General features: G+C 48.3%; 3 protein-coding genes across 3 annotated transcripts; 1 reads left to right on the forward strand and 2 right to left on the reverse strand.

Annotated features, from left to right (window-relative positions):
• Positions 1-1,208: 1,208 nt before the first annotated feature.
• CkaCkLH20_10917 (uncharacterized protein) lies at positions 1,209-3,008 on the reverse strand (the record flags this gene model as incomplete). The annotated part of the gene is made up of 2 exons (XM_038893631.1): positions 1,209-2,657; positions 2,853-3,008. The coding sequence occupies 2 exons, from the start codon at positions 3,006-3,008 to the stop codon at positions 1,209-1,211; spliced, it is 1,605 nt and encodes a 534-aa protein (XP_038741180.1).
• Positions 3,009-8,350: 5,342 nt separating this feature from the next.
• Positions 8,351-9,869, forward strand: CkaCkLH20_10918 (triose-phosphate transporter; the record flags this gene model as incomplete). Its single annotated transcript, XM_038893632.1, has 4 exons — positions 8,351-8,611; positions 8,735-8,910; positions 9,033-9,255; positions 9,447-9,869. The coding sequence occupies 4 exons, from the start codon at positions 8,351-8,353 to the stop codon at positions 9,867-9,869; spliced, it is 1,083 nt and encodes a 360-aa protein (XP_038741181.1).
• A 1,004-nt stretch (positions 9,870-10,873) lies between these two features.
• On the reverse strand, positions 10,874-16,535 carry CkaCkLH20_10919 (uncharacterized protein; the record flags this gene model as incomplete). The annotated part of the gene is made up of 4 exons (XM_038893633.1): positions 10,874-11,711; positions 11,763-12,028; positions 15,576-16,047; positions 16,117-16,535. 4 exons carry the CDS (start codon positions 16,533-16,535, stop codon positions 10,874-10,876), a joined length of 1,995 nt encoding a protein of 664 aa, XP_038741182.1.
• Positions 16,536-22,883: the final 6,348 nt, after the last annotated feature.

Here is a 22,883-nt window from a genome sequence, read left to right on the forward strand (position 1 = left end):
TGTGCCAAACACTCACCACCAGCACACTCACTCACCAATTAGTACGCCCATCTGCATCTGCAGACCACCACCTCCTCGATGACGGAAGAGCTGACTTCCCGTCTGACTCTGCGCGATTGCCGACCCACTCTGAATCTCTCCATCACCCTCCCTCCCTCCCAAGACACCGATGGAAACCAACCAACAAGCCACTTGGGCATCCAAGTCTCGTCTCATCCATCCAGAAACACTGCCCCGACTCGGGGTGGTGGGTGGTGGTGGTTAAGTTGATGGTGTGTAGGGGAAGATCCTCCCTTCTAAACTTATCGAACCCTGGAAAAAGAAAACCTCCATCATCGCCAGGCTCTCCTCGGCATCTTCTCGCTCTGGGACTCTTGGCATCGAATCCCTTGCTACCTACAAGTACAGAATGCCCTTTCGATGCTTATGAAATAACAATGTCAATAATAACAACAACAGGCTGCTGCATGAATTCAAGCCAGAAGCCTGTCGACTGTCGCAGAGGTGGTGGCTTGAGAGCCCAACCAATCACGCCAAGACTCACCACCCAAAGGCAACCAGATTAGGAAAAAAAGGTTTACCTGAGCAAAACGCTCAACAGCGCAATGGCTTGCTTACCTTCACTCAGCTCAATATCAAGATACCGCAGGGAATTAGAAACAGTCCACATGTCTCGTCCACTTTCCAATGACATTCTCTTCAGCCTTACGAATCTGCATGGTCGACACTCCGGAGCATCGAGATAATTCAGAGTCAACAGCACGACTCCCGCCCCCACCGCTACTCTGCACGCACTAAGACAGCATCACAGCTAGCTCCCTGCATTCGATGAGTTGTGCCCCTCGCAGTCACAAAAGCAACATCAGAACCGTTGTCTAATCGCCGCTCTTTGGCGGCATGTCTATTGCGTCCCGGTCGCCATGCTGCTGCTAACCACAGGCAACGCTACGCTATACAGAGAGAAGAAAAAGGCGTACAAACACATGGTGTGGGTATTACATCTTCTACATGTTGTGACAAACATGCAATGCCGGCCGTGACATTTTCTATGGACTTCTGACGTCCCCATACAGCAATCCCTTTTGCTGCTAGTCGAATGCTCCCGATTCGTGTTTAATCCGCTGTGAATTTTTCCAGACCTTTTTAACCCAAGGTGCTCAAAATATGCTTAAATCAAGGAAAAAAGTAGTAAGCCCCGTTCCAGAGACCTACTCCTCCCCAAACAAGATGGGAGTGTGCTCCGCGCAAAGCGTCTCGAAGCCCAGCCAGTAGACAGTGTTGTTGTCGTTGCTGGCGTCCGAGTACGCGCCGCCATCCGTCTCCCTGATCTCCTTGGGGTACGGGTGTGCGGGGTACCAGAGCCGGTTGTTGATGGGTTCGGGCGTGTATGCCTCGCCAGCGTGGAACCAGTTGATGGCGGAGCGAATCAGCGATCGCGAGTAAGGGAAGAACCACAGGCGAGGCCAGAAGGCATCGAGGGCTCCCTTCTCACCTGTGACGTGGAGCAGAGGGAAAGTCTGCTTCGTGACAATGTTCGCTCCGAACTCGGACTTGCGGATGAGCTCGTTGACGGTGGCGCCCATGGTCTCGTCCGAGGTCGTGTTGAAGATACGCTTGAGCGACTTCATGCCGTCCGCCTGCATGTGGAGATGCCACGGCACGAAGTTGGAGTTGTTGCGCGTGTTCTGGTTGATCTCGACCGAGTAGAGGGGTCCGGTAAACTTGCGCCAATCCACCCACTCGGTGTAGCCCGCCCACGTCTGGAACATCAGACTCCAGTAGTCCATGGCAATGTGGAAGTTGTAGCTGTACTGAGGCTCCAACTGGGGCACGAAGCCGTCTTCTGGGGGCCGCATGACGACGGCTTCCGGGTTCTCCTCCTTTTGCATCTCGATGCGCTCAAGCTCCTGCAGTCCCCACACGTCGCTCATGTAGAACTGGTCGCTTTCCCTAAACTCGTATTCCGGGTCGTACACCTCGTTGATGAGGTCGAGCGTAGCGCGGAACATCTCGCGAACCTCCTTAATCGGGCCCATGATGGTACCGCTGTTCAGCCACCTCGGGTGGTTGTAAACCATGTCGCCGGAGTTCGTCAAGGGGCCAAACTCGCGGCCATCCATCTTGGGAACGGGCGGGACCGCCCAGCATGCCGGCCTGCGCCAGTCCACGGGCCAGCAGACCTTGTCGGCGCCGAAGAAGATGTGTCGTCCAAGGGGTCCGGCCAGGCTCGCGGCCTTCTGAGGTCCTAGTTGCTGGATGATGCGCTCGTCCTCCTTCTCGGCCGCCTTGAAGTAGCGCTCAATCATGACGTCGGGCCCAAACTGAAGGAGAACATCGTAACCGTCAATCATCATGAAGAGGTCATCATTGGCGGATTGCGGCAGATCTTCGAGGTACTTGGTGACGACGCGAATCTTGGCCAAGTGCGACTGGGCCGCGTCGTTCTCGCCGGTAGCGTTCCATCCTGCGATGGTCGGAGCACCGAACCGGTTGACGGTGGAGGAGACGAGGGCGCGGCAAAACTGGAGGTTCGGGGCGCTGGCAGCGATGAGGAAGTGGAAGCGACCGACGCCCGGCGAGCCGTCCTTGCCCTTCTTGCTGGACGGAGCGGATGACTTGCTGCCGGTTACACTGGGAAGGGAAGCCGAAAGGTCGGGCTACAGAAGCAAACGTCAGTGTCAAGTCATGACGGGTGTCTCAGAGATCTGTAGGAAGGAGTTCGGTCGACGTTTCAGCCCAAGTCGGCACGTGGGCGCATTCCTCTCTTGAAAGAATGCGGCCCCGGCAGATCATGACTTGCGACGTCGATCAAAGAAGGCTAAGAACTTTGAAGTAACGACAATGAAACTTACCCAGTTCAAGCTCTCCGGGACGGTTGATTGCGAAAAGATGAGGAGGCAGAGGACGACGATGAAGGCTGCCAGCAGAACGAGTCTGCGGCCTTTCAGTTGCATCAACATAGGGCCGAAGCGGGTTTCATTTAGCTGCCGGATCGGCTTGAGATCCAGGTTGGGCGGTTTTTCGGGGTGGTCGCGAGGCGTTGGCGCGAGGTCGTGTTGAGGGTCGAAGCTAGGACAGCTGCGACGACGGCGACGAGAAGGTGAGGTGGGCGACGATGACGAAAGTGCGGTCGGGTATTATAAAAATCGTAGCGAACCAAAAGAGCGGACGGTGAAAGAGCAGGAAAGGAAGTGGATGCACGCTGACGAGAATCCGTCGGTCAGGGGGCGGAAGGGAATGGCGAGGATAAAAAAGAGAGGAAGAAATAGCTGTGGCAAAGAATTGAGCCGACGGGGAAGTTGACGGTGCGGATGCCACTCCTCCTGCTGGGTGACTTGTCCAAAATACCAATGCCAAATGTCAGACGCCAGATACCGTGGAGACGGTATATTCCCAATAGCTTGTCTGTGAGAGGAAGACCCTGAGATGGCTGAAAATGCTCCTCTTCTTCTTGGGCTCGCACGCAGTCAGGTCTGGGTCTCGAGACTCGTCGTGGTCTTGTCTTGCCGTGTCTCGATGTCGTCTAGCCTGTCTTGGGCTGCTTCCGTTGTGAGGTACCTCCCGAAGGTCTCTCAATCTCAGGCAAGGGGAAGGATAGGTACAGGCAGGCGGTCAGGTGTGCTGTGGAGAGACACAGCTGACTGGCGGGCCTGTAATTGAGCCGCACACGATGATTCAACGAGAGTCGATATTGCTGCAAAGTCTGGGGAAGAAGGGCGCGAGAAGGATGGGCGGAAATTGGAGCTAGACTCGACTCGGTGTGGGCCAGACGCACCAGGTCAATCACCCCGAAGATTGGATAGAGCGGAGCGGGATTGGGAAAATTGAAAAAAAGAATAGGTGATAATAGGTATGGACGGTACACCGGGAAAAAGGGAGCACCGGCGATATTTCCAGGACAGACACACCCTCTCAGTAATGTCTTGGAGGTGACTTGTGGTCTGTCAGGTGCAGGAAGGAAGGGCGAGCATGGATGGAGGTTGCTACTGCCCGCGTTAAGGGAAGGGAAGACAGCACTAAGGGGGCCGGAGGATGCGGGAAGCAGGCGCAAGCTTGCAGGTAAGGTGCAGCCAGGTGCAGCCAGGTGCAGGAACGCCGCGAGCAATTAGGGGCAGCGGCGATGGAGCGTGGCGTTGCGGGACGTCGGGACTGGCGGACAGACAGACAGACAGACCTTCGCTTTGGCTTCAACTCCACGGCTTGATAGCGTGCTTCGTACTGCTAGAATCGCAGGAGGGCACGATGAGCGGACTGCTGACGTATGCACGACAATCAATACCAATGTAGCACAACGTTGCGAGTGAGACCCTGACGAGACCCTGAGATTGACACGACGACACGCAAACAAGCGTCTCAGCAACATGCCGCGTTCGAAAAATAGCCTACTGGGTCCAGCTCGGGATCGTGGATTGGGATTGGGATTGGGGGACAAGGAGAAATGATCATTATCATCGCGCTTCAAGGGAGTTCCGCTGACAGGCAACATTGGCGGACACGGGCTGGCGATCCTCCTACGCGATTGATTGGATTCTGGCCGGTTCGGTGCCGCTCAGGTGTGGACGGTGGGCTGTGGACAAATAAAGTGGTGAGCCCAAGATATCAGAGTTGCCGTTCTGTGCCGGCTTGGAAGCTTGGTATCGCGATGTGCAGCAGCCTTCCAGTCTGTTGTTGGCTGTGTGTGTGACTGCTGGAGCCCGTCAGCCATCAGCCATGGCAGACCCAGCAACCTTTGTTGGCGTTCGTGGACGTGGGCCGACGCCTGGTTCAGCCGTTGGATTAAGGTAACCCAAGGGACGCTTTGGTGGCTGATGTCTTTCTTGTCTGTCTGAGACCGACGCGGTGATACATGGAGATCCAAAAGTTATTGCCTCGACGTCTCGTCTCGGGCTCCCTGGTGAATCCTCGGTCACTGCCGAGATTTCGTATCATGTTTCTGAATCTGAAGGTGCCATGCATGTGTACCTTATCCGTAAGAAGGTCTGTAATTGTGAGCGGCACAAGTATCTCCACAGCGGTTCGTTGTGCGAATCTACTTGGAGGAAGAGCTCCTCCAGATAAAGCGGTAGAAGTATTCGTACGGATACCTGACGAGATTCCGCCGGCGGTGCCTCCACCGGCGACGTCCAGTGTCCCGTCCAGTGGAGGCAGCAGCTGGCAGTCGGACCAGTGACATTCTGCAGCCCCATCGCCTGTCGTCATTTCCGCCCTGCATCTCCGGGCCAGTGACCTGTCGCATCCAAGTCTTTCCGCTTGCCTGGCCTTGGCTTCCCCTATTTTCTGACAACATCTCAGCACCTGCTTGCCTGCTTCCACCAGAGTTCCGCTCCTCCCAAGACCCGACCCGACCCAAAGCCAAGGGAGGGAGCCAAACCCAAAATATCGTGGCCAGTGACCACGGCAGAAAAGGTCTGGGCATCGCGACATTTCGGCTTTGTCGGCTGCCCGTGGGTACATACTACATACCAGCAGTGGTGGTGTGCATTGTTTTTGATCCCCCATAACCGCCCTACTTTAGCTGAGCTACCGCACTGAACCAAGTGTCAAACCTTCAGTCGCTGTAAGCAACCAGATCCCACGAGTATCAAAGGCAAGAGGCAAGGCATTCCCGTCGGACTTCCCACCTTGCACGCATTGGATCTGGATCCCGTCATCAATCGGCCGTCCTGGCTGTATTATTCCTCAGATGCCGGTCCATGCCCAGAGCCGCATTTAAATGAGATCAGCCAGTGATAATGACTCTTTTACCCACGCCTTCCTTGGCCGTGGTTCGCTCTGCCCCCACCGTCCCGCGCGCCTCTGCCTTGATGATTTGACCGTTGACGTCCTCGACGGCCCTCGGTGAGTTAAAGTTGGCATCATGTAAGCAGCACCTTCGGCAGAATTAATTGCTGGCCCCAGCCATTCGATTCAGAGCCGGTGGAATGAAGATTGGGGTTTCTGGAAACGCGCGTGGACGACATCTGGCGATAGCCCCACGGAATTGAATAAACGTGTTCCAGACCAACACTAACCGTCGGTACGTACTCCTGATTATATAATAAATCTGCAAATATACGTACCTCCCTATCTAAAGCCCAATCTCACAATTGATCCCCAATGGTTCGAGTCCAGCCGGCATCTTCGTTTCCTTTTCTTCATCATCATCAATCAACCCCGGCCTGAAGCGGTGATTGTGTGCACCAAACCCCGGCCTCCTCCCACTTTCCCATCCCGCGATACCACCCAAGAGCACTCAATCTGACCCTGGCCCCCCTTATTAGCCCGCCCCGTTTCGCTACCAATTGTGCCCCTGCCATCCGGTCGCACCAGGATGAATCAGGGCCCAGGCTTACGCGGCTGCCAAGGGGGCTTCCCAAGAGTCAAGACAAGCTCTGTCATCTGAGCAGGGGAACCGACAGACTCCATCCAGTCCGCCACCGCTACGACGACGGCAACGCTGCTCCAGAGTCCAGTGCTCCCACCGCACTTTTCCACGAATCCACCCGCTCGCTCGCTACTTACCGCACACTGCCGCACTCTGTCCCAGACGCTGCGAGAGGGGCTGACAGTGGTCCGTCATTGCCAGACCAGAGATGAGGATAGATGAAGCCAGTGGCAGAGAGGCCCGCCGCCCGTCGCCAGCCCTTATTTATCGGAGGAGAAACGCCTGCGCGCGGGGTCCTCGACCGCCAGACAAGCAGCGCGACGCAGAGTTATTAAAGCGTTCACGGACACCAGACGGCCCTTTTCTGATGTAAACACAGTACCGGTGGGCGGCCTGACTGATATATACAACAGGCCGCAAGAGCCCAGACGGCGGCCGGTAGCTTGCGCTGAGCGGGCGGGTAGCTCAATGTACATCACACACACCTGCGCGCCATCGGCATCTTTCTGCCTTTCCCACATACATAGTATCTCGAGTAGCTCACGACTACTACGGCTATCCGGATCATGTAGAGGCATCGAGAATGGAGCCAACGGCTAGAGTTTGGCGGCGTAATCATCCCCAAACGCTGTCCCCTGGAGCTTTCGGGGCATCTCTGGCCTCGACCTGAGTCTGAGTCTGGTCTGAGTCTGTGGCTGGGCTATTGCTGCGTACGTAGTCTACGTGTGCTCATTCTCCCTCTCCACGTAAGTCACGGAAGTAAGGCACTTGATGTGAAGTTTCTGAGGTTTGATTCACCATCGTACCCCTACCTTAGCTGGCTTATCATTGACCGGCCGGGTCGGGGCATACGTGTAATTTGCTCTGGCAATCACTGTCTAAGAGGACGGAAGATGAGCAGTGTAGAATCGGAATTAAGCTGGGCGAGTGAACACACAGCAGTCAGGAGGACTGAAAAGAGCAGCAAGGAGCCAGAGTGCCAAATGCCAAATGCCGCCAGCCGAAACGTCATTGATGCCAAGAGCGGAAGCGAGAAAGATGCCCGTTTGAGTATCTCGGCTTCCTCTCGTTCCTCTTCTTGTCCTTCCCCCCCATCTCCACCACCGAGCAAACCGTGACCGGTATCCGTACAATTACCAGAGTACAGAGTCACAGTACCTTACACCCTCGACCCTCGTCAGTGTCTCCTCTCTTTTTCCCATTTGTTCCCACTCTCGCAAAGAGCACTCCTCTATTTTGCTCTGCCACTCCAATCCTTCTCTCTCCACACGTTTTTTCTTGATTCTCCAGCCTTCTCACTGCTCCTGTCGTTCCCTTCCAGTCCTTATTTTTGACATTCCCCCCCTGTTCCCAGTTCCCAGGCCCTTCTCCTGCTCCCAGGTTTCGACATTAACATTGGTGCATCGGATTTAGATACTGGCCTTGCAACGCCGCGATCCGAAGTCTTGGGTTCATTTGTGCCTGTTCCACTGAACAAACGCCCTTTCCGTCCTCGCCTCCGCCCCTATCAGTAGTAGCACCTGCTCTCTGTTCGCTGCAGCTTGCGGCATCCGATCGGCTCTTTTTCTCTCCTACACCCCCTCGAGCTCACCCTTTTTGATCTTCGACGCTCTGCCTCTCGTTTGGACCTCTTTTTTCCTCTCCTGTTTTTCCTTCCACGCATCTCCTCTCGAAAAACAACACACAGTCATTTCTACATTGGTCGCTTGTTAGTCCGATTTTTTAAGCTCGACAACTTACGCACGCCCGTTTGCACGTCAAACCTCACCCCAAACTCCCCCACGCTCGGGACCGATCTGCGTCGTGAAACTTGGACACTCGTCAGCCATTTCCCACCCCCTTCTCACCAGGGTACCTCTTCAGGCGACACACGGCCTATAAACAAAATAGCATTTCGACCTTCCGACGAACGATAAACGACCAGCTTTTTCCGACCTTTTGCGAGTAGCAGAAAGAAAAAAAAGAGAGAAGAGAACCACCGAAGAAATGGCCGATTTCAAGCAGGAAGTTAGACGAAGCGAGGAAGGCCACGGCCTCCTCAACGGCGATGAGAAGCGCGTCGAGGAAAGCTACGATCTCGAGGCCGCCGCTGGCCCTGCCACAGAACAGCAGTCCGAGGCCGACAAGAACAACAACAGCAACCCCGTCGAGTACACCATCTCACCAAACGTGAAATTCGCCTGGTTGAGCGCCTACTTCTTCTTCAGCTTGATCTTGACCCTTTACAACAAGCTGGTCCTCGGATTTGTACGTGGCGTCCTACCCCAACTCATCCTGAATCTTGGCAAAGCTTCAACGACCTGCCGCCGTACAGCATGAGATGGCTCGTTCAACTGCTTCCAGAAAGGCATTTACTGACTTTTCCCTCAGTTCCCCTTTCCTTGGCTTCTCACCTGTATTCACGCCACGTGCGCGAGCTTGGGTTGCTATGGTCTGCTCCAAGGAGGCTACTTCACCATGTCCCACCTGGGACGCCGCGAGAACCTCATCCTCCTGGCTTTCAGTCTCCTGTTCACCACCAACATCGCCGTCTCAAACCTCTCACTGTAAGCAGCCAATTTCCTTTGCATGCACGCCGCGCGGCGTCTTGCGGGATCCCGCCGCTTCCGCCTCCGGAAGAGGCGGGGCCAAGAAGTTAAACAAGCATCATGCTAATTCGCTTTGACAGTGCCATGGTCTCGGTAGCTTTCTACCAGGTCCTCAGAACTACCGTCCCGGTCTTCACCGTTGGTATCTACCGCGTCGTCTTCAGCCGTACCTATGAGAACATGACCTACCTCACTCTCGTTCCCGTCATGATGGGTGCCGCTCTGACGACCGTCGGCGAGTACACATTCACCGACCTGGGCTTCCTTCTCACCTTCGCCGGTGTCCTGCTGGCTGCGGTCAAGGTATGTTATTTTCGTTCGCCAATCACCCGCCCGTCATCCGAGCTTTTTGAGTTGGTCAAGAGTCCCGCGCAGATTGCGGTTGCCCCAATTGGGCCCGTCGTCTCCGCCCTCTCTGAAACTCGCCAAACTTTCGTCCCATTTACACTCTACCCTGAATGCATGAAGTGAGGCGCTGACGAACGCAATTCCAGACCGTTGCGACCAACCGCATTATGACCGGCCCCCTGGCCCTGCCTGCCATGGAGGTCCTGCTGCGCATGTCGCCCTTCGCCGCAATGCAGTCGCTGGCCTGTGCCATGGCTGCCGGCGAGCTCAGCAAGCTGCAGGAGATGTTCTCCGCAGGCGAGCTCGCTCTCCCCACCATCATCGCCATCGCCGGCAACGGTGCCCTTGCCTTCGCCCTCAACGTCGCCTCCTTCCAGACGAACAAGGTCGCCGGTGCCCTGACCATCAGCGTCTGTGGTAACCTCAAGCAGTGCCTCACTGTCCTCCTCGGTATCGTCGCCTTCGACAACGTCGAGATCCACCTGTTTAACGGCACGGGTATGCTCATGACGATGCTCGGCGCCGCCTGGTACAGCAAGGTCGAGCTCGACCGCAAGGCCCGCAAATAAGCCGGTCGTCTGGACGAGCAGGAGCTGCGCTACCATGCGCGTGTAACGAATATCAATAACGGCCGAAAAGAACCATAGAGTCGGGTGCCAGGCAGAGCCGGGTCCAGTCGGCGAGGACGTTGGCATGGGGAGGCGTTTGGGTAAAATTATCGACACCGATTCCGCGATCGGAAATCTCGATGCTCTTCAGGACTGATCAACAGCCAGTTCGGCAAGAAGACAGGATATGGTGACGCCGGCGCAAGCCGAGTTGGAACCTGTTCCCGCAGCCACAGCCGCCCACCTTCCAGACGCCGCCGCAAGTGTACGATGGGGAAAATTTCAGATTTCCTTCGCAAACCAGCATGCATGCGCATCCAAAAAGGGGTTGCGCATCACTTATATACCCTTCGCATGGAGTAAAGGAAACGGGCATAAACACGGGATTGTTTTTTTTCTCTTCTTCCCTTTTTTTCTTCCGTCAACGGTTGGGGGTTCTATTCAAAGCTTCTTTTTGTCTTCTAGAGCATTTTTCTAAACAAAACACCCCAATTCTAAATGCAGACAACGGTAATAATACAAACTTACCATTTCAAATCAAATCGATTGGGCGGGCCTAACTTTAGGTGTGATCTGTGTTGTTCCGATGCTACAGGCAGCACAACATGAGAGATTGCCCGACTAGGACGTCGGCGAGTGACATGTCATCAACCCACGTGGGTGATCCCGCGCGGTGGTGTTGACGAAGTGGTGTGGTCGGGTGAAGACGCCCGCGCCGGTCCGGTTCCCCCCCTCCTCTCCTTCAGTGTTTCCCCTCTCCTTCCCCCCGAAAGAAGCTGCGGCTGCAGAAACGGCGCTGCAGAGCTGACCACCGCTGATGGTGTCATGTGAACTCAATCAAACCACCACCCATCAGCCATCTCACGCGGGTGCGGCCGCGGCTGCGGCTGAAAGATCTAGAAACCTTAAATACCTCACCTCATCGCCGGCTGCGCATGACGGACAAATACCCACGCGATGAAGTCTTACCGTTGAACGAGAACGCTCCGCTGACTGACGATATCCCGTTGGAAGCGACGAGCATCATGGCTGCTTCCTGCGACCACCACGGCGCCGCCGACAACGACGGCAGCGCCACGACGGGTCTGAAGCCCGGGGAGTCGGAGAAGATATCCGCGTTCCTCTCGCGATGCGGCCTGCGCCCCTCCGTCGTCCCGCGCATGCATGAGTTCGCGAGGGAGAGGGTGCCGGGGCGGGACGTCGTCGCGGCGCCGTTCCAGGGGTTCTGTTCGTATACTCTGCTCCTCGGGCCTTTGGACCGGCGGGATTCCGGGTGCGAGGTCTGTGGAGGTGACGGGGGTGGTGGCGGGTTGGTCCAGTTCCGGCCGAGACGGCACGGGATCGATGTCAGGGTGTGTGAGGAGGCGAGAGGGATACTCGGGGAGGGCGTCGTTCCTGGGATTCGGGAACTGGGGGTGCTCGAGGGGCTGGAGACGGTTGGTGGCGGGGCGGAGGGGGTGCTGGTTGGGTATTTGGTGGAGAGGGTTGGTGGTGTGTCGTTGAGTTCTTTCGGGAGGGGTTCTGGGGAGGCGAGGAGGAGGGTTGTGAGGGATCTCGCGCGAATGTTTGCGGATTCGTGGAGGGGGAGGCGGGATGTCGAGGACGTCGTCCGGGGAAAGGTCGGTGGGAGTCTGAGTTGGAGGCTGGGGATCATGTGTAAAGGACTCCAGAGGGAGTTCCGGGGCGTGGCGAGGAGGGTTATGAGAGAGATGAGGGATATTGAAGGGCTGCCTTGGGTCATTACTCACGGGGACCTCGTGCCTGATAACATCATGGTCCGACCACCGACAGATGACGGCACGGCTGGCGGCGAGCTGGTTGGGCTTATCGACTGGGCCGAGGCGGAGTGGTTACCCTTCGGAGTCGGCATGTACGGTCTCGAAGAGGTTCTCGGGGAAGACGTCGACGGGACGGGGAGGTTTGAGTATTACCCCGAGGCCGGGGAGCTCAGGGCCGCGTTCTGGGAGGAGGTCGGTAAGGCTGTTGACGATGAGGAGGTTGTTAGGAGGGCGAAGTGGGCGCAGGTCTTGGGGGTGTTGCTTTGGAGGGGGATTGCGTTTGATGATGGGGCGCTGGAGAGGGTTGTTGAGGCGGAGAGGGACTGGTGGGATGTTTGGAGGCTTAGGATGTGGTTGTTTGGCGAGAGAGGGCTGGGGTTGAGGAGGGAAATTGAGAGGTGGTGGGAGGGTGTTTGGAGGGGGGTTTTAGGGTGGGTTGGGTGGTGCTTTGGATGAATCTATATCGTCCAGGAGATATCTTTTCGACTTTCTGGGTGGCTATCTCAATGGAGCAAGGGCTAAGATGGGCTGGAAACCAGGACAGCCTGGGAAAGCAACTCGGCTATGACCGCATCTGAGGAACAACTGGACTCGGCGTCGTCGAAGAACCGCGGAGGCATTTGAATAGGAAGGTCTCCGAGGTTTCATGTCCGTATACGAGGACAATAGAAGGGACAAACGCGGGGTCCATCTGGCTATCATTCAGCTCCCGTGTTTCCACAGTAAAGAATAAGTCTCAGTAGGCCGAAATTTGGAAACATCGTAGAAGACATCCGAGGCGTGAGGAACATGTGCGGTGCTTCTGACGCTTCTGATTCAGAATCTGCTTCAATTACGTACCTGGGCGTCCCGGATTTCTCGCCTTGATATGAAGTACCTACCAATTGCGTGTACCACCCGCGGTGCCTCCGGGGTGTTGGTATTCGTGACAGGTGTTGGCTGTGGGAAGCCAACACTGGGGGCACTTGCACTTCAGGCTTCGTGAATGAAGACGCGAATAGCCCCTCTTGTGGCATTTGAGGGGAGATATATTGAACAATGAGGCGTACTCTCGAAGTAGACAAGTTGGCTAAAGATGGCACGCTTGAATAGAACCTACTAATTAAAGTTACTTAGGAAATCTTATTAATAGTAGTTGTAGGGGTTCAAAGTAATTGAATTACACTTATAGAGGTGCTGAAGGATACTTTTATTACGCTTATAATACTAAACAACTGTGAATCGATTTTACTCAAGATCCGATCAACGCTGCCCTTCTCTCTGACTCTGTCGTGAAAACCTGATCAAAGGGATACTCGTTTCCGTCGTCATCTGTGAACACAGTCATCTTCATAACCCCAATATTAGCAAGGAATTTCTTCCACTCAAAGCAAAGATCCTGATAGCCTAGGCTTTCAGTCGCCCTCCAATATTCGCCACTGGGTAGAGATTGTGCTTCCAGTATACAACTCCATGGCTCAACTTCAAACACAGAACTCAGTTGCTCGCATTGATCCCCTGCCCTGTGAACCATAAAAGGTAACTGACCTAAGGATTGTATCAAAGTATGAGATTCCTCGCGCGAGACGGCCCGAAAAATATCCCATCGCTCCTGAAGCCCGGTCTTACCATGTATAGCAATTACACGGGTATCATAGTATTGACTTGAGGCTGGATTGGAAGTGTGCAACACGTCTAGAAGACTCTTCATGCTGACGGTAGACGCTAATTGTGGTTCGGTGAGTTGGATCGCATTCAAGATCCCTTGGATGAGCCTTCCACTTCGAAAGGAGAAGGTCAACCCATTCACCCTATGGCAGCTCGACCAGGAGCCACGCCATGACATGGATTCGACTGGTTCCCAATACCAGTGGTCACCGAAAGTTGAGCTGTCTGAATGCGGAGAAGGCTTGTGCACCATCATGAGAAAGATCTCTTCTGCCAAATTGGCGCCTTTTACGACGAATTCGACCAAGATCTCTAAAACTTGTTTCCAAAATCGACAAGAGAACGCTTCTTTGTGGGGCATTTTACATAGAATGGAGGTTAACACAACGCTGAGAGGCGTCGTGGGAACATGCCAATGCGAGCACGTTGTCTCTCCATTGTCAGGGCTCAAACGTCGACCCTTCCAGTTCACGTCGAGACCCCTGTTCTCTCTCATAATTCTAGTGAGCGAGACTAGCTCTTCAGTTGCACCATCCTGGTACATGTACGTGTGACATGCAGCAAGAAACATTCTAGACAGTTCCTCCGGACGGGTTTCCTGGCCGTAGATGAGCCACGTAGCATTGAATCCCAAAAAGAGAACAGTTTGCTGGAGAAACTCTGGCCTGCTGAGTGTTCCAGATGCATTTGTTGAGTACTCGCTTCTTAAATCGCCGGATGCTACCATTTGTCCGCAAAGTCTGAGAATTGTTCTGGTACTTGCAGAGAGCTTTTGATCTCGCCATAACGCAGAAGCATCAATACATGCTATGCTGGTGAACAGTTGCAGAAAGACCTCACTCCGATCGATTATGACGGCCGTAACTCGTCCAGGACGAAAACGCTGTCGAAGCTCGATATAATTACAAATCCTGCAGGCAGCCAGCGAAGCTGAAATAAGCCGGTTCGCGGGGTCATCGTCAGATGCTTTCTCATAGGAAAGAAGCTCTTGGCCATCAGAAGTATCTGTGAGAAAGTCGTAGGCGCTCCGGTGAATAAAATTCAATTTGGTTTCACCTCGAATATAGTTCATGAGTTGCTTGTTATTCCAATACGCCGTGGGCTGTTTCTTTACGGACTTGGCGATTAGCCAGTCTTGACGCCCAAGCTCAAGGGGGTCATGCAGAGGAGACTCATTGGAGACCAATTCAATGAGCCCTGCACACCTGAGATGGATATCGCGCTCTGTTTCCTCGCATTCCTTCTGAAGTTCGAGTGCTGTGACAGCAGTAGGCCCATCATCGAGAATTCGTTGTCCAAGAGAGCTTGTCGCCAGTGCAATTCGGAACGGAGTGTAGGCAAGAACGAAATCCAGAGTGTATGGGTATTTCACAGACAGAATCAACAGTCTGAAGTAACCAGCTGCTTTGCGTTTGTAAATCAAGGTATCTTCGTTGAGTCGTTGCCACATGTCTTTGTATAAATCGGCAAGTGTCCGGGGTAAGCTGTTGATCCTGGCGTGCACATCCTCCATAGAGTCGCCCTGTTCAATCCCCCGTCTGGTGCCGTTGAGAGCAAGATGGAGCCAGAGGAATACTCCTTCAGATTTCTCAACGAGGAGCTCAACGAACGACTGTTGTGGTGTGCGATTGATGTATTCATGTTGGGGGTCAAGATCACTAGCCTTGGTGATGTACTCATGGAAAGGACGAAGCCTGTCTCTTGTGTACCGACGCAGGTCGTGTAAAGTGAAGTCCTGAAGTCGCAAATGCGGGTGTTTGCTTAATCGTCTGAGCAACGGCTCGGGTCGACTGGAGAGACACATTTTGACGTTGGTGCGCTGTCGTAACTCTTCCAACAAGGAAAGCAACTGGCTTATGCCGTCGGATGGGTCAACCTCGTCAAGACCATCAACTAACAAAAATACCGGTCTTTTGTACTGTTGCAAGACTGAGGATAGAATGTTTTGGAGTTCCCTTAACGACCAATCTCCGCAAACACCATCTGGTCTTTTGGTTGTGTTGGTTTGAGATATCGCTAGCTCCGCAGAGGAGTGGCTGTTCTGTAATAGTTGATGAAGTATAGAACAGAGCATCCCTTTAATGTTGTGCTGCATATGGGTGCCAGGTCGCCAGAAAAAGTGTGAAACCAAAATAGGATTAGGTCTCCAGATGCCTAAAAGGTCCTTGGTGTTTGGATGATTCAGGATGTATTTAGCTAAAGTTGTTTTCCCGGAGCCAGGTTTGCCGCAGATCCAGTATACCTGCTCGCCGGAACGGAGCCAGTCACCAAAATTATCCCAGCGTTGTGAGTCATGGGACAGATCCTCGTCATCAACGTTGATGTCTGAGTCGTCCTCTTCCGAGAATGTTTCGCCGCATTGAAAGAAAATCCATTTGGAGGTGCCCTCGTGGGAATCGGTAGCTTGGTTTCGGCGTTCGTTCATGCCGTGAAAGGCGAGGCTCTCAACAAACTGGTCTAATCGCGCAGAATCCACCCGTTTGAGGTCCAAGTTCGACATCAGGGACATGACTTGTGCGGCTGACGCCTGAGTCGCACTGTCAACCTGACGTTGCAGCTTTGAGCTCTCTCGCAAGACGTGCGCTCTCGTGGTGGCTCCATCTTTGAGGATAAGTTCAGATGCCTGCGTCTTGCCGTCTTGGTATTGTTGCAGTAGATGGCGAATGCGTCCATCCAGGGCCTCCTGTCTGAGTTGGATCGCGTTTGAATTGTCTCTGTATAGGTATGATGTTAGGTACCGCTCGAACTTTGGACAGAGATTAAGAAATCTGGCAAGCACTCACACCAGGCGGGTAAGCAGACCACTCTGCATCTGCTTTTCGAGATCTTTCAACTGTCGTTCGAATCTCTCTAGGCGCCTCTTTCTCCAGGTCGTTTTTGCCACCGTCTTCAAAGTCTTGAGTAAATCACCTTTTGCCTTCTCGGCAAGAAGGAAGCTGATCTCTTCAGCGAGGTCCCGAGCAACTGCGTAACATTTTGCTGCATTCTCCTTGAGCTGTTTTTGATACTGCGGTGCTTTTTGAGGTAGCTCAAATGTGCTGATGTGGGAAGAGATATCCCTGAGAGAGACTGAATACTCGGCTAGTGGCGATTCGATGGAGCCTTTATTGTAGATATCCTTGACCAGGCGGATCGTCTCGTGGCCAACGCTGATGACTTGAAAAATGTTGCAGGCCAGGCCCAACGCTGCGATGGATTCCATGGGTACTGAAATGGCATTAAGCTCGCTGCTACCACTAACAACTGCAAACGAGATGATTCCCAGCACGATGCTGTGTGGATGACGACCCTGAAGCTTGAGGGTGGTAGCAAGATGAGAAGGTGGGTTTGGGAAGAAGGATGGAGACTTTTCCTTGAGTACCGCGCACAACGCGGAGGGTCCGTTAGGAAGCAGTATTGTACGACGCGGTCAGCCGAATAAGCCCAGGTGGCGTAGGAGGTGCATGTCAACGACGGGTAGATTGGCTGAGGCCAAGGTTGCACTTTGGGGGGCTTGGCCTATCATGCGTCCATGCCCAACTGCGCAGTTCTTCTGCAGAACCAAGAATAATGCATCCACCTAGAAGCCTTCAATTGGCGGTTCTCGTGGCCTAGTCACGGATCGGAGGTGTGGTTGAAGCAGGCTGCGGGCAGTGCAGGAATTCTGTCATTTTCACAGAACCCCGCAGAACATCAAATGCGGATCATAATAGGATTGCATAGGTACCTTTCTTGAGGCCACGCGCAACTTGGAAGCGCAAGACAAGTCGCCCATGGACTAAATTTGAGTAGGTGGTGAAACTGCAAGCGCCTACAGCGGCAACGGTCCCAATGAGGCTTGCATTTCGTTATCAGGAGTGTTGATTACATGCGATGATGGCTATGTGTTTAGGCTAAGGGAACAGCCCGTTGGCTAGATGCACAGTTTAGAGACAGTTCATATGGGTTGAGTGTTAGGATGATTGAGGAGAAGTCGAGGCGGCGTTGTTCGCGGCCTTCTTCCCTGGTATCTCCAGAGTGTGTTCTAAACTTTTGCTGACTTGTGTTTTTCAACTTGTGTGCGATAAGACCCCTGCTCTCTAAGTATAAGAGACCGCAGACGAAGGCAAGGCATCTCCACGTGAGGTTCAGACCTGGAAACCATCAGGTAGTAGTTCACTTTTCCGATCCATGGGATTTAAGGTAGGTACTTCCAATATGTCAATAGTCAATAGCCATATGACGTTTATCCCCAGATTGGGAAACAGCGGCTGCATAACTTGCCCCGCGCAACAATTGCCGGTCCCCGTCCCACTTCGTCCGAGGAACTGGAGCCGTGCCGAATTAATTATGGGGTCGTTCGGGGTTCGGCGCCGGCCTGGCCGCTTTGAAGACTTGTCGTCCAGCGCCATGTGTCGGCCAAGAAACTGTCATAACGGAAAACAAAGCAAGGAACCATAAAAAATAGGCTTATAGCAGATGCTATATCAGGCAAGACCGATGGACCTTGCCGGAATTGAAACTCAGTGATTCACGTTTTCCGAACTCAGTCGGGAATCGTTTGGCTTCGCCCAGGCGGATGCACGAACGATTGTCGTTTACAACGATCTGCAACATTTTGACTTGCAGTATCGAAAATTCGTTCATAAGCTGAAATTCAGCAGGACTTTCTGGCTACCATGTTATAGCTGCGGAAATCCCAAGTTATGCTTCGAAAGGGTTATGTGTCGTTGTTCAACGCGAATACTAAAACCGGCAGGAATGGGAAAATATTCTTCATAGAAAGATTTTATTCATGGGAAGATTTCGTTTTAATAGAAATATGTTATTCAATAAGCATGATCTAGATGGGCAGATGGCTTCACGAAGTCAGTGTGTGGATATCCAGGTTGGAGTCAGACGGGTTTCACTAATGGACGACTGCACATGAAGTTGTTATGAGAAACTAGTATGACGACACGATCGTATCAAACATCTCAGATTAATACAGAGTTAATATAGGATATTATGGCCATGGCAAGGCAGAAGAGACATCCGCTCATTGAGGGCCAAGTGCTGCACAAGTCTTGCACGCTGCCAGGATGACGATATAAGTCCCTTGTGCTTCCGTTTCTATCACATACGACCATACCCATTGGAAAACTCGGGATCCCGTCCGCTCTCCCATAGATAAGCCAATAAGGGCAGGCTTAGTAGTTGGAGAGCGCAATAATGACTAATCATGCCAAATGGAGGCGTGGTCCCACGTCGGGGGTGCGGTTCGGCGACAGGGGCCGCCTCCGCTACCCACTTTACGCGCCCATAAGCCCGGGAGGCGTGCGTTTAACGTGCAGATAAGTAGGTAATAGCGATATAATTATTACTAAGGTATAGCTAAAAGTATTATAAGTAATAATTATAAGTTAATTACTAAAGAGCTATAAAAGTATAAACTTAAGTAGACTTAGGTCTATTTTATATATAAGTTTTATTTTTAATAGTCTCTTTACTTTAATTACTTATTAAGTAATTACTTAATAGTTATATAAAGTAAGTACTTATAGTCTATATTATAAATAGTTTATATTTTATTTTATTAATACTTATATTTCCTTTAGTTATATAACTTATTTATTATAAAAGTATTATTATAACTATTTAGCTCTCTATAAACCTTAATCCTATTAGTTATATTTAATAGGTTATAATATTAAGTCTCCTCTCTAAAGATTTAGTGCTTTAGACCTATATAAATAGGTAATATCTTTTAGGTTAGAGAGGTATTAATTATACTTCTTAACTTTTTCTATATTAATTATATATTAGGTTATATTTAAAAGTAAAAGTCTAATTAAATAGTAAAGGCTTTTTTTACTATTTAATACTAACTTTAGTCTTAAAAGATCTTTTAGAATAGTTTTAAAGTTATACTATATTTTTATTATTAAGTAAATAGCTATATTTATAAGATAATAAAAAAGTATTTAAAGTATAGTAAATATACTTAACGTAGTTAATAAGCAAGTAGATTAGCTAACTATATAAAACTGTCTTCTAACTTCTATATTATATTATACTAAAACTAAATATATTATTATAGAGTAATAAAGGTTAGATAAACTTAGTAATCTAAGCTATTAAGAAAACACTAACTCTTAGTATTTAAGCTATATCCTATATCTACTTAGTGCTCTTTTTAACCTTATACTATTATTTAGAGGGAAAGAGATTATAATGTAGCACTATACCTAAGTTATAAAATTTAACTATACTTAAAGAAGAGAAGCTAGTTAAGTATATTCTCAACCTAGATTTCTAACTATTATAAGAATAAGAAGAAGAAATAATAATAAAAATAATCTCTATTTTTTTCTTTATAAAATTTAATAATAGAGATAAATATATAATCCTTATATAAAAATATTCTATAAAAGAAGCTCTATAAACTAAGAATTATAAAGTATAGACTACTTAGTAGCCTAAGCTTTATAATATTATATATATAATTATACGTTTTAGAATACTTCTTCTTCCCCTTACTTCTTTAGGCTAGATTTAAAACTTACTAAATATAATAATAGTTTAATATTCTACTATATTACTCTCTATATATTATTCTATTAAAAGTAATACTTATTTATACTTAAATTTATTAAATTCTATTATAATATATATAAGCCTATTATATTATATTATATAAGCGCTTTCTAAGCCCCTCTAGCTACTTATATATCTATTTATATAATTATTTCCTCTCTATATTAATAGTATAAAAGATATAATAAATTAACTACTTATTAACTATAATATACCCCTAGTTAGAAAGCACTAAGCTTTAAACTTTATTAAGTAATAACTATAGCTCTAAATATACTTTTTTTATAAGTATAACTATAAGAGGGCTTAATATAAAGATCTAAATATAATAAATATATAGTTTTAACTTATAGTAAATATAATTATAAAATATAATATTATAGACTTAAATATCTATAACTTTAATAAGATTAAGTTTATAATAAACAATTAATAGACGGGCATAACGTTTTAATACCTAGGCATAACTCTTATCCAGGTATAGGAAATCCTATGACGTGTTACGGCCAGCTAACTGATAGTGGGGTTTATATTAATAGTAAGTTAGGTAATAATAATAGTAATAGTTATTTATTATTCTATAGGTCTAATTAAGTAATTATAGGTCTTTAAAGGGCTTAGTAATTAGTTAAGTCCTTAATAAGAGTTATAGAGTAATTATTACTTAGGTATAGCTAAGAGTCTTAAGTGAGAATTATAAGTTAATTGCTAAAGAGCTATAGAAGTTTGTCCTTAAGGTAGGCTTAAGTCTATCCTATATATAAGTCCTAAATAGTTCTTCTACCTTAAGGTGATTACTGAGTTCTAGTGTAGTAATTACTAATTACTATCCTATTGGTAATTAATTACTAATTACTCTTATATATATAGAATAATTACCTTATCTTATTATTATATAACTTACCTATAGTTCTTCTATTCTAAGGAGAGTCTTCCGTTCCTATATCTTCCTATATATAAATATCCTATAGCTACTAGGTGTGCTATAGGGCATTACCCTGGTCCTATTATGCTTAATAGGTTATAATATTAGGTCTCCCCTTAGATAGTCTTGTCCCTAAGACTAATATAAGTAGGTATCTTCTCCTAGGTTGGGGAGGTTAAGTTTATATTTCCTTTATAATACTTATATTATAATAGATTCTTCTATTATATCTACTTTATATTGCTACGCTTATGCCTTATATATTGCTAAGTTTAGAATTAAAGTTATACCTTATACTTATTGTTGTTCCTGGGGTTTATACTATAAAATATTATATAGCCTTAACGTCTATAGTGCCTATATAAAGGCGGGAAAGCCTTATGACGTAATATAGAACGCCGTTTATGAGCGTAGGTTACTTCTTAGTGGAGTTTTCCTTAGGATTGTGGCTGTCCCTTTTCTAGTTGATTATTTATTAGAGGAGGCGAGCTATCTTAATAATGAGGAGGAAGTAGTAGAGGAGGTTTTATATAAGAAAGTAGAGGTATTATATTGAAAGTCTGAGGCTCTTAGGAGGGCTTAGGCTGAGATAGATGAATCTCTTATAAAATTGGATTATATCTGAAAGATAAAAAGGAGTGTGTTTAAATGGGGTTGTTTAGCTATAGAGGAGGAAGAAGCTAGTGAGCTAGTTATAGAGGCTTCTTCCTCTATGGTTGCTAAGGTTTAGTCTAATAGTGCTGCTGATGTAATTGACTGGGAAGTGGTGTTTTGGGATTTGGAGTTGTCTAGCTTTGGTGGTAGTCCTGGAGTAGTTCTTGGGAGTGTTGGAGGTTCTTAGTGGGTTCCTATGAGTTATCTTTATGCTTATATCCTTTCTACTTAATAAGATATTCTATATTTCTATTGTTATTATAGTAGTTAATAATTTATTTGACTTTATACTCTAGTTTAAGAGGTTCTATAATAATATAATCTTTTATATACAAACCTTATAGTGCTTTTTTAAGAAGTAAAATATAAAAGACTAGATAGCACTTTATAGTGTCTAGTAATATAAGTTTAAAGTTAATATTAGATACCTTCTTAACGATTTTAAAAGGTCTAAGTTTCTTAAAGTCTAACTTATTGCTTAGTCGCTTTATTTTAATATTTTATTAAATAAGATAGATACTATCTCCCTCTTTTAGGGTTAGTCCCTTAACCCTTTATTAGTTAGTATAGGTATATATATATTTATATATAAATTTAAGTTCTTTTAGGAGTTCTTATTGGATTTCCTTGAGTTTATTAATATCTATTATAGCTTTTAGAGCTACTAGGCCTTATTGTGGTTCTCTATAGACTATTAGGTTAAATCTATAGTTTAGATAGAATGGGGATTCTTTTATACTTTCTCCTACTGCGCTATTATAGGCAAACTGGGCTATAGGTAGTAATTATACCTAGTTGTCTTGCTAGTAGTTGATATAGTAGTATAGATAGGTTTCTATAATCTGATTGATTTGTTCTATCTAGCTATTAGTTTGTGGATAAAAAGCGGTAGATATTTTGTAATTAGATCTAAGCTATGAGATTAGGGATCTCTAAAACTTAGAAGTGAATAACTTATCTCTATTAGATATGATTTCCTTTAGCGTTCTATATTAGCTAATAATTACTTATAGAAACTTATAGGTAAGGTCTTCTATAGTGCTAGACTCTATATATAGGATAAAGTATAAGTACTTTATAAGTCTATTAATAATAACTAGGATGCTATTATAGTGGACCTTAGTTATTAGTTCTTAGGACTTAGGTAACTTAGTAATAAAGTCTAATGAGATAGATTCCTATGCGGTTTATAGCACTAGGAGCAGCTATATCTTACTATAAGGCTAGTATTAGCTAGGTTTACTTTTTATATAGACCTTATAGTCCTTAATTGCTAAAGATACTTCTTATTATATAGCTATTTTATTATAGTATTATTTAATATATTTCTATATCTTAGTTATACCTTAGTAACTATATATAAGTACTAAATATACTTCTATAATAGCTTTAATAGATATTCTTCTAATTAAGTTAGTATTATTCCTTTTAGCTATA

This window comes from Colletotrichum karsti (assembly GCF_011947395.1).
Source record: "Colletotrichum karsti strain CkLH20 chromosome Unknown Scaffold43, whole genome shotgun sequence".
NCBI classification, from domain to species: Eukaryota; Fungi; Ascomycota; class Sordariomycetes; order Glomerellales; family Glomerellaceae; genus Colletotrichum; species Colletotrichum karsti.